Raw genomic sequence first — 12,769 nt, 5'->3', positions numbered from 1 at the left:
TGTGTGTGTGTGTGTGTGTGTGTGTGTGTGTGTGTGTGTGTGTGTGTGTTTGAGACAGAGTCTCGCTCTGTCGCCCAGGCTGGAATGCAGTGGCCGGATCTCAGCTCACTGCAAGCTCCGCCTCCCAGTTTCACGCCATTCTCCTGCCTCAGCCTCCTGAGTAGCTGGGACTACAGGCGCCCGCCACCTCGCCCGGCTAGTTTTTTTTTTTTTTTGTATTTTTTAGTAGAGACGGGGTTTCACCATGTTAGCCAGGATGGTCTCAATCTCCTGACCTCGTGATCCTCCCGTCTCGGCCTCCCAAAGTGGTGGGATTACAGGCTTGAGCCACCGCGCCCGGCCTCATCCCACTTTTGCCGATGTTTGTTCTCTACATAAGTAGAATCATACAGCTATGTTTTCCCCTGTATCTAGCTTCTTTCCCTCAACATGTCTGTGGGATTTATCAGTTCATTTACAGAGTTCTACTTTATTCCTCCTCATTAAATACTACTCTCCTGTGTGAGTATGCCACAATTAATGTTTTCTACTGGTGATGGGCATTTGGATAGTTTTCAATTTGGGGTTTTTAATGTAGTGCTGCTGTATCTTCTGGTGAAATATGTGGCTAGAAATGAAATTGCTAGAGCATAGGGTATGCATGTATTCAGCTTTAGTAGATATTCCATTACTTATTAATACATTCAAGTCACCAAAGAGAAGTGATCATTAATACATGATTTATACAATCTCTTTCATGAAGGAAAGCAATTAGGTATTTGGATTCACATGACACTTTGGACTCTGCCTAGAAGAGTAAAACTGCCTCCCCACTCAACTTCTCCCACCACAAACCCCACACACCAGCTCTATTGAGCTTTCTCTGCTTACACCCCTCTCCTACTCTTTCCTCCCTAGGCCATTGTGGGTGCTGCTTCATTCAACCTGTACCCTCTTTCTACCTGGTTTGATGGCTGTTTGTCTCTCAGACCTCAGCCCCTTTGAGAACTGGTACCAAAGCACAAAGCATGCCTCCTCAAAATGCATGTCATCATGAGTCCATTCTTGTTGGAATGTAAGTCTGAAGATGAGGCGCTGGCATTCTCCCCTTGCCCAGGTCTTGTCACTTGCTACCTCTATTTCTTTATCTTTTAGAAGTTGTCTGCACATGCAGATTAAATTTATTTTGAGCCTCCATTCTGGGTTCCCATTGACATAAAACATGATGCTTAGAATATATACAAACCCAAACCACTTAGATCGGTATCAGCAACCAGGTTCAATCCACTTTCCAATAGTTGTACATAATACCATTTTACTGTTCTAGATGATGTCAAGTCTAAGGACTCACTAGTATTTAATAACACCTAATTCAAACACAGAACAAAAAAACTACCCAGTAGCACCTTCCAAAGACTAAGTACAATGGTAGAAAGCACTAAACTCTGAGTTGGTCTTCCATGTTGAACAAAAAACAATGCTCTGAATCTACATGGTTTCATTACAGAATGGGAAGAGTAACATGGACTGATGCCATAAAAGTAATTCTAGTTAACAGTTCCATTTACACTAACAACAGTAACCTAGATCACCAAGAAATAATCCGAGTAGAAATTGCCATGGCTTAAATGAAATAAAAATGAGGGAACTCATTCAGATCTTTTTCTCCATTAAATGTAAAGTTATATCATGTTCGTGGGTGGGAAGATATAGACATTCAGACATCTTCCACGAGAAAAATGATTTAGTGTATGGTACACATTCTCTCAGAATCCTAAGTATACATTAAAACTATAGGAATTAATATGGACATGAAAATGAACAAAGACTAGTGGATTAGAATAGAATGTTAGAAAAAAACTTATTAGGCTTAAGGAAATTTAACATGTGACCTAAAAAATAGTGCCCAAATCAAGGTGGGGGGAAGTTCAATTAGTCAATAAAAGGTTAGAATAGTGGGCTGTTTAAAATTTAAAAAAAAAAAGACTGTATTAGATAAGAATGTATTTGACTGCAAGTAACCAAAAAACCAAACTAACAGTGGCCTAATTAAATAGAGATACAATTTCTCATAAATTAGAAGTCTCTGCTAGTATTGGCCCACCTGCTCAATGATATTCTAAGGGGTTTGACAGTCTACAGCCCATGGGCCAATCACTGCACTTTTGTACAACTCAAAAATGAAGAATGGTCTTTACCTATTTTAAATGGTTGGGAAAAAGAGTATTTTGTGACAAGTTACATTAAGTTTAAGTGTTAGAGCCCATGAATAAAGTTTTATTGGAATACAAAGATGCTCGTTTATATTTCCTCAATGGCCATTTCTATGCTTCAACACCAGAGTTGAGTAGACAGAGGTTGTATGGCCTACAAAGCCCAAGATATTTACTATCTGGCCCTTGACAGAAAAAACTTGCCAATCCCTGCCCTAAGGAACCCGTACTCTTTCCAGTTTTGTCATCTTTGTTACATTGCCCCCAGTAATGTAGTACTTTATTACTGCAAACTAGGCCCTCAACTCCAAAGCAGAAGCCTTCCTGGAAACCCTGCAGACTCCCACTTACATTTGACTGGCCAGAGATTGGCACTGTCAGGCCTAGACACAAATGGCCTGGGAGCCTCCAGCTCTCCCCGCCCAGAAGTATTAATGTATAAATAAGACCATGAACACGAGAACTGCAAGAGGCAGAATGTGTATTATCTTTTTGTGGGGATGACCAAATATGAAACCTAGAACCAATAAAGTCAGATTGACTTGTCCATATAATACCCCCATGTAGAAAAGAAACTTAAATATATTTGCCATATTTTGTTATATTAAGAGTTTCTATAAGACAAAAAATGCTTGATGCTTGATAAATTCAAAGAATTCAACTGGGTAATTTGATATGTTCAAATTTTCATTTTTAAAGATGCAACTTAACAATGAAATGTATCCCTGATCAAAAGGACTTGCCCTGTGTGGGGAAAAATGGTCTCACAGTTGAGAGAAATGTAAACTGGCATAGTTTTGGGGGAAACCAAATTGCATCTCTGACATTTTCTTAGCAATTCTACCTGCATGTAAGAATCTATATTCAAAGATGATCACAGCACTGTAATAATGGGTAACTTTAAAATGCCCTCTTTGAATGTCCATCAGTAAGGGCATCAGTTAAGTGGGTATAGAACTATTAAATACAAGCTAATGTCCACGGGAAAAAAAGGTGTTAAGATTTTGAGATGTCTTCACAACACCTTGTTAAAGAGCTATAGGATTGTTTTAAGGCTATGTTCATATACAAAGAAAGCAGGCTGGCAGGGAACATGTCACACTTGACAGTCACTACCTTTGTTTAGGATTGGGGCTGCAAAGTCAGCTTCTCACGTTGCATACTTTGCTATTAAACTTAAAATCACAAACCACTTGCAGATATTGGTCAGAACTTCCGTTGCAGAGATATAAAGAAAGGAATCTAAAAAGACAGAAGTTAGTTCATCCTTATTTCATGAAATCTACTACACAGCCAAGACCGAGCTTGGGAAAGTCTAGAGCCAGGGATGGCTCTCTGCCTCCTTTAGGCTCAGCCCTCACCCTATCATTCTACAGGCATACTCTGCAAGGGGCAGGCTAACGTGAACTATGAATGTCCACTGAGAAAGTCGCATTTTAAAATTGTAAATTTAACTGATATGCTCTTCCACTAGGACAGATAACATGTTACTAAGGTTCTGAGTGTCATCTAACTTTCAGTTTCTCTTCTGCCTCAAGAAATCTAACAAGTAGTTTTGGTATTAATATCTGCGTTGGAGTACTTCCTTGTATCTTACTTTGGACCTACGTTTTAGAATCTAAAACTAGAAGTCACTGAGTGAGTGCTATGACTGAATATTTGTTTCAAAGTGCATTGCGTTGCTTCTTTCCTGTGATCCTTGACAATAGGATTTGAAACCCAACATCTGTCTACTCATTCTGATTCAGAGGCTCAAGGGCATTAAGTAATAGATATCCAACATAAGAGACCCACAACAATGGTACTGTAGTTTTACTACAGATAGTAGAAAAGCTAATATCATCAAGTTCCTTAAATGATAGTGAGACAAACTTTCCATGAGGCCAGAGGCCCCCTCCATCAGTCAAGCGACAACCTGCACTCTCAAGCTCCCATCTGACACCAGGTTGTGAAGGCTTCGGGGCCCTTTACCCACAACTAGCCCATGACAGAATGCTTTCTTGCACAGAGTCCTTGCTCACTCTAAAGAGGCCAGGAGTGTTAGGTGAGGAGGAATGTACATGCTGAGGTCAGTTCTGGACCAGCCCCCTGCCAATTGTACAGAGAAGGACGATAGCAGCTGAAAAGCTCAGAAGAGTCCAAAGCCAGCTTAACACTGGTAACAATGTTACCCCTACCCCAAGAGCTGACATGCGTCCAATTCCAGTTCCTCTTTCCCCACCTAAATGACCCCAGAGGTGGCACTAAGCCCAGCCCAGTCACAATCTAGGACAGCAATAGTCAGACATCACAATGGGCCCAGCTTCCCAGTAGTAGGAGTGACTGAGAACAGCACTAGGGGGCCCCTGCCCACATCAAAGAGAAGCATCTAAGAGGAGTTACTGCCATAATGCCATCCTTCTTGCTGTGCTTTGAGAAACAAACCAAATCCCACCTCCCTTCAAAGAGCTCTAGTTGCTATGAAAACTAATCCCATCCCCTACTAGTCCTGAGACTTAGATGGCTCTGATGCCAGTAGAAGGCTTTGGGGTATCTCAAGAGCAGCCACACTTCTCCACGAAGGAAGTGTTCACATAGTGCACACTCATCTTGTGTTCATCATCCTGGACCATCAGGGAGAAGACTCTGACCCTGGTGGGACGGCAGGTCTGGAAGAGCCAGGGACAGGTAGGTACTCCCCTCTGCAGAAACAAATGGCAGAATGGTGAGTGCCTCATAGCCACAGCCTCATACCTAAGGGCATCGGTAGACTTGTCAGGGATACATGGGAAGGGAGAAGGAGGGCCTGGGGAGAAGCTGCTGGATCAGGGCTGTTTCAGAACAATCTTTAGGAAGCTGTTGTTTCTTATGCAAAGATAAGGGATAAGGTCACAGTGCGGGGAAGATGCTACACACTGCATCAGTGCTAGATTACATAATTGCCAACTTCAGTGGCTTCCTTGACTCAAAAGGAGCCAGGCCTAGAGAGCTGAGCACTTAGTGCTTTCCCAATATGACCCCAGAAGAGAAAGAACGAGGTTCCATGTTTTACCTTATAGCACTCAAAGCTGGAATGACGGAGCTCACTGTTGAGGGCCAGGCAGGTTCCCCGGCAGTAAGGGAAGCTGAGAGTCTTGGGTGCAACAATACACTCGCCCCAGGCAGCTCTGTGAAGGTTCACCTTGCGATCCTGCAGATGGCAGAGCTTCTCTACAGGAAACGTATCCTGGCCATCGCCTATGTCCCAGTGATTCTGGCACAGGGTCCCCAGGATCAGCTGCTCCACATTAGGGATAAAGGGTTTCTGGACATAAGGCAGGTGAAACAGAGATGGCTGTGTGTGGGACGAGGTCACGAACAGCAACACTACGTCTCGTTTCCTTTCAATGCTGGAACACTCGTTCAGGCTGGCATCAGCGACATCAGTGGCTGGAATCTTTGTCTCTGCCAAGAGGGTGGGCACCACCTCCATCCAATATGTGAGTAAACAGTAGATCTCCAATAATGACCCTCCCTCTGACTGGTAGGATGAAAAGATAATGGGGAAAGATCCCAACAGGAATCTTTGGAGGCCCCTTTGATGGTCCTCAAACTCTAGAACAAGCTCAGTGGCATGGGGGACAATGGGCACCCAAGCCCATAGGTTTATCAAGGAAACCCCCAAGAAGGGAACTGCCTCAAAACAGAGAAGCCAGTAGCTGTGTAGGAACTGTGAGCCTGTAGGGAAAGAAGAGGGGAAGCTCCAGGAGGCCGCTATCATGGAAAGTCCCACCTCCCTTTCAGCTTCTTACTCCCCACTACCCAGCCTTGCAGGATAGGACAAAGACTTAGCGGTCTCAGCTTGTCAAAGCCAGTGCTTAGTCCACAGCAGCCAGGAATGGGCTGAGGTTTTTCAACTCCCATCACCCTACCCCTGGAATTAAGTCAGAATGACTGCCCTAGTACTGAAAACCATTCCAGTCACCATGACCTAAGACAAGCCACTTGCCCTGTTGTATGTCCTAATACACTGTATTTGCCCAGCCCACCAGCTGTGTATTTCACACTTTGGAGCATCCTTACACAGAGAACTTTAGGGCATCAGCCATACAGCTTAAAGACATCCTACGTACCAGGCCTGCAGAGCTGAAACCAGGAAGCAGATTCCTTTTCTGCTAGACCAGCTGAGGAGTATTCTGTCCCCAACTCCTTGCTCTACTCACAGGAGCCCTAAATATCTGTTGTCATTTACACCCTATTCCCCGACCATTCCCACAAAATGCTGCCAGGCAGCTTTTGGATCACTCCTTCCCTGGCAAAAACCAGAGCTCCAGATACTTACTTTTGAATGTGAGGGTAAAACCATGTTGCCTGGCAGAAAAGATCTCATTTATGTGGGAAGGCAGCTTCAAGTTGGGACAGTCAAATGTCTCTACCGAGCTCAAACACATGCACCAAAGACCCAGAGCCAAGAGCCCAGGAATGAGCCAGGAGCTGCCACTTCTCCCACCGCCACCCTCCATCGTACCTGCTCTTAGAAGTGGGGCTTCACCTTCACTGTCTTTAAATATCCATCTGGCCAGGTGTAGTCCCTATTCTAACCCCCAGAGCTTGGGGCTGATCATGCATTCAAGAGAAATTAAATTCAGATGAGAGAAACTCCCACTCCCAGAGCAACTTCAATACCTACTCCTGCTTACAGAGTGAAGGTGCAAGAAGTGATAATACAGATTGTGTTTCTCAAACGCAACCTTGAAAACACAAGTACATAATTAGTGAATAGATGCACTTATGTGGAAGACATGCTCTGACAGACTGTGTCAGTCCAAATGCTGGAAACAAGGACAGGTATGCACAGTTTGCAAGTTACAAACACTCCATTTAACTCACTTTTGTGTTCTTAGACTTTAGCTAACATCAGAATCACCTAGAGCATTTGTTAAGACGTAGATTGCTAGGCCCCATTCCCAGAGTTTCTAATTCAGTAGGTCTTGAATGAGGTCCAAGAATTTACCACTCTAGCAAGTTGCCAGGTGATGCTGATAATGCTGGTTCTGAGACCGCTTTGAAAATCACTCATCCACATTATTTATACCATAACTAGTACATAGAAGATGCCCAATAAGTGTATTTTGATTCATTGATAATATGCTATACCTAGTGTGTTTGTGGCGCTGAAATTTTTTTAAACAGAAACAAATAAACAGCAACAACAACAACAACAACAAAAACTCCTTCAGGTTAAAAGGAGGAAATTCACTAAATCTGAAAATACCAGATTCTTATGTGGGAAGTACCCACATAAGAAAAGTAATATTTGGGATTCATGCTCCCATCATTCTTTTGTTTTCTTTTCGAAGAGTACAAATCAAGATCTTCAAAAAATAACAGACATAAGAAGCCAATATAGTCTCCTTCATGTTTCCTAACACTTAACAAATTATTATGAGCATATTATATATAGTGTAGGAATAATCTGTCAATTAAACATAGAGTAAGGCATTCCTCATTAACAAATTAACCTGCATTTTATAATATTTGCTTTTCTTAAAAGACCAAATCACATTGACACATACAATAAAAGTTTAGTTTCTCCACTTTGAGAAGCCAAGGTGGGCAGATCATGAGGTCAGGAGTTCGAGACCAACATGGTGAAACCCCGTCTCTACTAAAAATACAAAAATTAGCCAAGTGTGGTGGTGTGTGCCAGTAATCCCTGCTACTCAGGAGGCTGAGACAGGAGAATCATTTGAGCCCCAGAGGCAGAGGTTGCGGTGAGCCAAGATTGCGCTACTGCACTCCAGCCTAGGCGACAGAGTGAGACTCCATCTGGAAAAAAAAAAAAAAAGTTTAGTTTCTCTAAACTTGAGGTTTATTTATTCTCATTAAGAAATTCAATGTCCCAAATTATGTAAATAAGTATACTTTAAGTAATGGTAATCAGTACAGTCTATCTTTAGAAAGCTTCTGTGTAAATTCATTAGCTAAGGTTAGTGAAACAAGCTGATGAGGTAGGTGTGATTATCCTTGGATGGGGAACATCCAAGGATGGGGAACTGAGGAAAAAGTAGGTAATGACCTGCCCACAGCAGGGCTGAGTCAGCTCTCCTTGCAGAGTAGATTCTATGTTAAGACAATTCCTTTGGATTTTTGTTCCTTAAAAATGAAGAAATACAAAACAAAAGCAAAGGACAAAATAATTCAATTTAGAAAAAACAAGCTTTGGTAAAAGGAGAAGGAATAGGAATAGGTTTTTTTTTAAGTTGAGAATAGAATTCTAAAAGCTAATAATTTGTGTGCCTAAGGTTCCCACTAATTATCCCTACCTTGTCTGTGTTATTTTTCTAATCAATGAGTGGTTGATGATAACTCTCTTTTGAGCTTATATTCTTTGCTTTTTAATGAGCAGATTCTTATGGAATCCCAATTAAATATGTAGTGAGCTTATGGAATTTCTAGCAAATGTGGCTTTCCTTTTTGTTTAGATAAATTAATCTCCAAATTCTCAGTAAGAGGAAAGGAGGCAGCTCCCATCTAATCCCCAGGCCTTCTCTAAATGGCTTCAAGTGTAAATGTGTTAAGTAAAATCCTTCATGAATTTGTAAATTGCTTTAAATAAAACCCTTCAATAATAATCTTGGATGAGAAACTTGTTTTACTAATTTATAGCTAAGCAGCTGTTGTTTTGTTAGCATCTTCAGCTTCATTTACACAAGAAAATCTGAAAATGAATCATGCAGACGGGAGAGACCAGATTGTACTCTATGGTAAACGTTTTTGTATGCTTGTCTCATAGGATGTTGAAAAGTAAACACCAAAAAAGACCATTCATCAACCATCACACTGGAGAAAATGTTGGCCAATGATATGTTCAGCTTATATTTCAATAGATTTTATATTTCATGTGTCACTGCCAAGCTGCAGCTGAGTGAGTATGATGAAAATACATGCTAGCAAAATATGAGCCAACTTATCTGAGGCCCTGCAAAACCTATCAAGTGCCTCATCAGGGAAGAAGGAAGCATTGACTGCTCAAGTCATTGACTCTAGTATGCCTGTAGCCTCACCATTCAGCTTTGTCCATTTAGATGTGGTAAGAATCAGAAGCAGATGAAAAGTATATAGTTGATAATATGCTCAGTGTCTTCTTGGACTTGGGATAATATACATAAAGGTGCTTTATAAACTACAAATCGCAAGTCCTTTCTGTGGATAGGGTATCACATATTTATTTAATGCAATAATCTTTAAGTTTTTGGTTTGAGGGCCGTAACAGTAAAAAAATAAAATAAAATAACATTTACCCCAATGTCTACATATGGGTTTATTCATTAATAAACTACATATGTATGCTAATATACATATATATTAATGAGATGCACATATATATACATATAAGATACACAAAAATGAAGATTGAAAAAGGATATGAAAATTAAATAGGAATTCATTTTCTAGTATTTCTACTATTTTGTTACTGCTCCCAGCAGATCATCTTGGGAGACTACTCTTTAACAGATAAGTTCATTTTGAAAAGTAGGGGTGATAATTATAATTAACATTTACATAGTGTATGTAAATACTGCTAAATATTACTAATTCCAGTGCTTTACATATATTACCTAGTTTTATCTTGGTATCAGCCTTATGCAACAGGTATAATTATTATCTCCACTTCACAGATGATGAAATTGAGGTACAGACTGATCACCTAACTTGTCCATGGCCACACAATTACCAAGTATCAGGGATAGGATTTAAACCTAGGCAGTCTAGAGCTAGACTCTAGCTCATCTAAAACCTGAAGGCCTGGCAAGGTATTATCATACAAATCAGTAAGTAATCGGGATGCCTACGCATTAGCTTCCGTAATACCTGCATAATGGCATATATCTTACCATATTGTAGTCGTTGCTTTGAATACTTGTCTCCCCTGCTAGACTGAAAATTCCTTTAGAACAAGGACTGAAGTAGTTTTGTATTTACATAACAGTAAATACACACAATTGAGCACAGTGCCTGGTACCTAAGAAGTATGTGGTAAGCACTTGTTGGATGGATAGTTGGATGAAAGAAAAAATGATTTTTAAAAATGGATGGATGGATAGATGGATTTATCCCAACTTACTAGATAGCCATTGGAATATGAATGTCCTTGAAATAGGGATGAAAATCTCACGTGCCAATAAAAATATTCACAGACTTGCCGGGCGTGGTGGCTCATGCCTGTAATCCCAGCACTTTGGGAGGCCAAGACAGGCGGATCACAAGGTCAGGATATCGAGACCATCCTGGCTAACACGGTGAAACCCTGTCTCTACTAAAAATACAAAAAAAAATTAGCTGGGCGTGGCGGCGAGTGTCTGTAGTCCCAGTTACTTGGGAGGCTGAGGCAGGAGAATGGCATGAACCCAAGAGGCTGAGCTTGCAGTGAACCGAGATTGCGCCACTACGCTCCAGCCTGGGTGACAGAGCGAGACTCCGTCTCCAAAAAATAAAAAATAAAAATAAATTCACAGACTTTCTTCTTAATGAGATAATGCTCTGTTGCTAACCAACATATAGAAAAAAATTATCTCTGATGTTATCCAAGCCTTTTCAGGGAGGAAATACTATCCCACTCATGAACATTTCAAACCCCGCAGAAACCAAAAAAGATGGGAAAGAAAGGAATGTTGTTTATGGAAATAATATATCTTGTCAGGAATTTGTGTTTTATCTCATAAAAAGAACAAAACAAAAAGAGAATCTGCCTTATGCTCTGGCGTCAACAGGAAACCTGGTTCATTACAAATGTGGCCTGGATACCTCCAGAGGAAAAAAAAGATGAGTGAATGAATGAATGAATAATAGATTTGCCTTTTCTGAAGTGGAATCCAGGTTTTAATCCAGTCTTAATCCACTGTATGTGGTAACAGTTGCATTAATAATATGCTTTGTCACAACACAAACTACCCAGACTGTTTGACATTTATACTCAAACCAGGAGTCCATGTTTTATTCATTTTGAGTGGCACAAATCAGCACTGAGATATTGGAATTAAACCTTGAAAAGTTTCCTTCTATATTTGAAACTGGAAAAACTTCAAGGCACTTTAATTCAAATACACATTCTATTAAAACGTGAGTATCTTGCTTGAGCCCAGGAGGTGGAGGTTGCAGTGAGCAGAGATCATGCCACTGCACTCCAGCACTGCAGCCTGGGCAATAGAGCAAAACTTTGTCTCAAAAAAAAAAAAGCATATATCTTTCATACCAATTACTTCTGTACTTAGTGTAGCTTAAGATATAAAAGCCTCTGAATCAAAACAGTGACTGCAAGATTGCTTTTACAAATCTAATGATGTACTTAATGTAATGTGATAGGTTCCATCTAGATAATGTATAATTTTGTCTGTTTTCCATTGCTTTATATTCTTTCAAATGGAAAACAGTTCTATAGAAGTCAAATTCTGGACTTCCTTTGTTATAACTATATTTCATCTGATTAGTGTTGTTCTTTGGGGCTTTCTTTTAGCAATCAGATACAATTACCATTGTTCTATAACATTGACTACCAAACTTGTTATTTCACTCTGAGAGCTGTGCCTGTCTTGTGTTTATTTTTCTCTCTTCAGGATAATACCCACTGTAGTGTCCATAAATCTTTACTGAAGGGATTCACTATTAAACTACGTGTAAAGTTAGTATTCTTTAAAGATATTGTTTGTTTTAACAAGTAGAGAGGAGAGCAGAGTTCCGCCATGTTAAGTGTAGTTAAGAGGACCCTCAACACAGCAGGGCCATCACCTAAGAGCATCTTAGAAATGCAGAATCTCAGAACTTTCAGACTTTAATGTGCATTTGAACCAGCTGGGGATGTTAAAAAGCAGATTCTGATTCAGGAGGTCTGGGGTGGGGCCCGAGATTCTGCAGTTTGATGAGCTCACAGGTGATGCCTATATAGCTAGTCCTTGAGCCACCTCCTGAGTAGCAAGACATAGGGAAAGAGCCCATTATGATATTGCACTTGCCATGTATCTAACTAAAACAAAGAGATTTAAAAAGATAAGTAGTTGATAAAGACTTAGCACAGTCTGTGACTAATCCTTTTATGATTGAGTTATTTGACTTTAGATAGATAATAAGACTTTTCTGCTTATTATCCTTTTCCGTTTAATGAACGTAGTACTTCAATTTATTTTCTGATAATGTTTATATTCCATCCTTGTATTCATTTTATGCATTTTATTTGTCATATTACTAAGGCCAGACAACTGTCATTTGAAATAATTATTTTTAAGAGATAGAACCAAATGCATAAAGATATAATTTTCAAGTAAAAAAAACTGGTGTTTTTTTAAAAAATTTGAATCTTGTTATGATTTAATGCTAGTTACATATTGTAGGAACCAAAACCAAGTAAAGAAATCACAGCAGTCTCCAATTATTATTATTATTATTTTTGAGACAGAGTCTCACTCTGTCGCCCAGGCTGGCATGCAATGGCACATCTCAGCTCACCACAACATCTGCCTCCCAGGTTCAAGCGATTCTCCTGCCTCAGCCTCCGGAATAGCTGGGACTACAAGTGTGTGCCACCACGCCCGGCTAATTTTTGTATTTTTAGTAGAGATGGG

The 12,769-nt window shown here is 40.3% G+C and overlaps 1 protein-coding gene across 1 annotated transcript; it reads right to left on the bottom strand.

Moving 5' to 3' along the window:
- Positions 1 to 4,569: 4,569 nt before the first annotated feature.
- On the bottom strand, positions 4,570 to 6,652 carry LOC113224784 (growth/differentiation factor 3). Its single transcript, XM_026454138.1, has 3 exons — positions 6,493 to 6,652; positions 5,224 to 5,475; positions 4,570 to 4,873 (listed from the first exon to the last, which is right to left on the bottom strand). Exons 1-3 carry the CDS (start codon positions 6,538 to 6,540, stop codon positions 4,727 to 4,729), a joined length of 447 nt encoding a protein of 148 aa, XP_026309923.1. The 5' UTR covers positions 6,541 to 6,652; the 3' UTR covers positions 4,570 to 4,726.
- Positions 6,653 to 12,769: the final 6,117 nt, after the last annotated feature.

The sequence above is a fragment of the Piliocolobus tephrosceles genome, chromosome 4, assembly GCF_002776525.5.
Source record: "Piliocolobus tephrosceles isolate RC106 chromosome 4, ASM277652v3, whole genome shotgun sequence".
Classification (NCBI taxonomy): Eukaryota; Metazoa; Chordata; class Mammalia; order Primates; family Cercopithecidae; genus Piliocolobus; species Piliocolobus tephrosceles.
The sequence above is the reverse complement of the archived record's forward strand: the minus strand, read 5'-3'. Positions and strand labels throughout refer to the sequence as shown.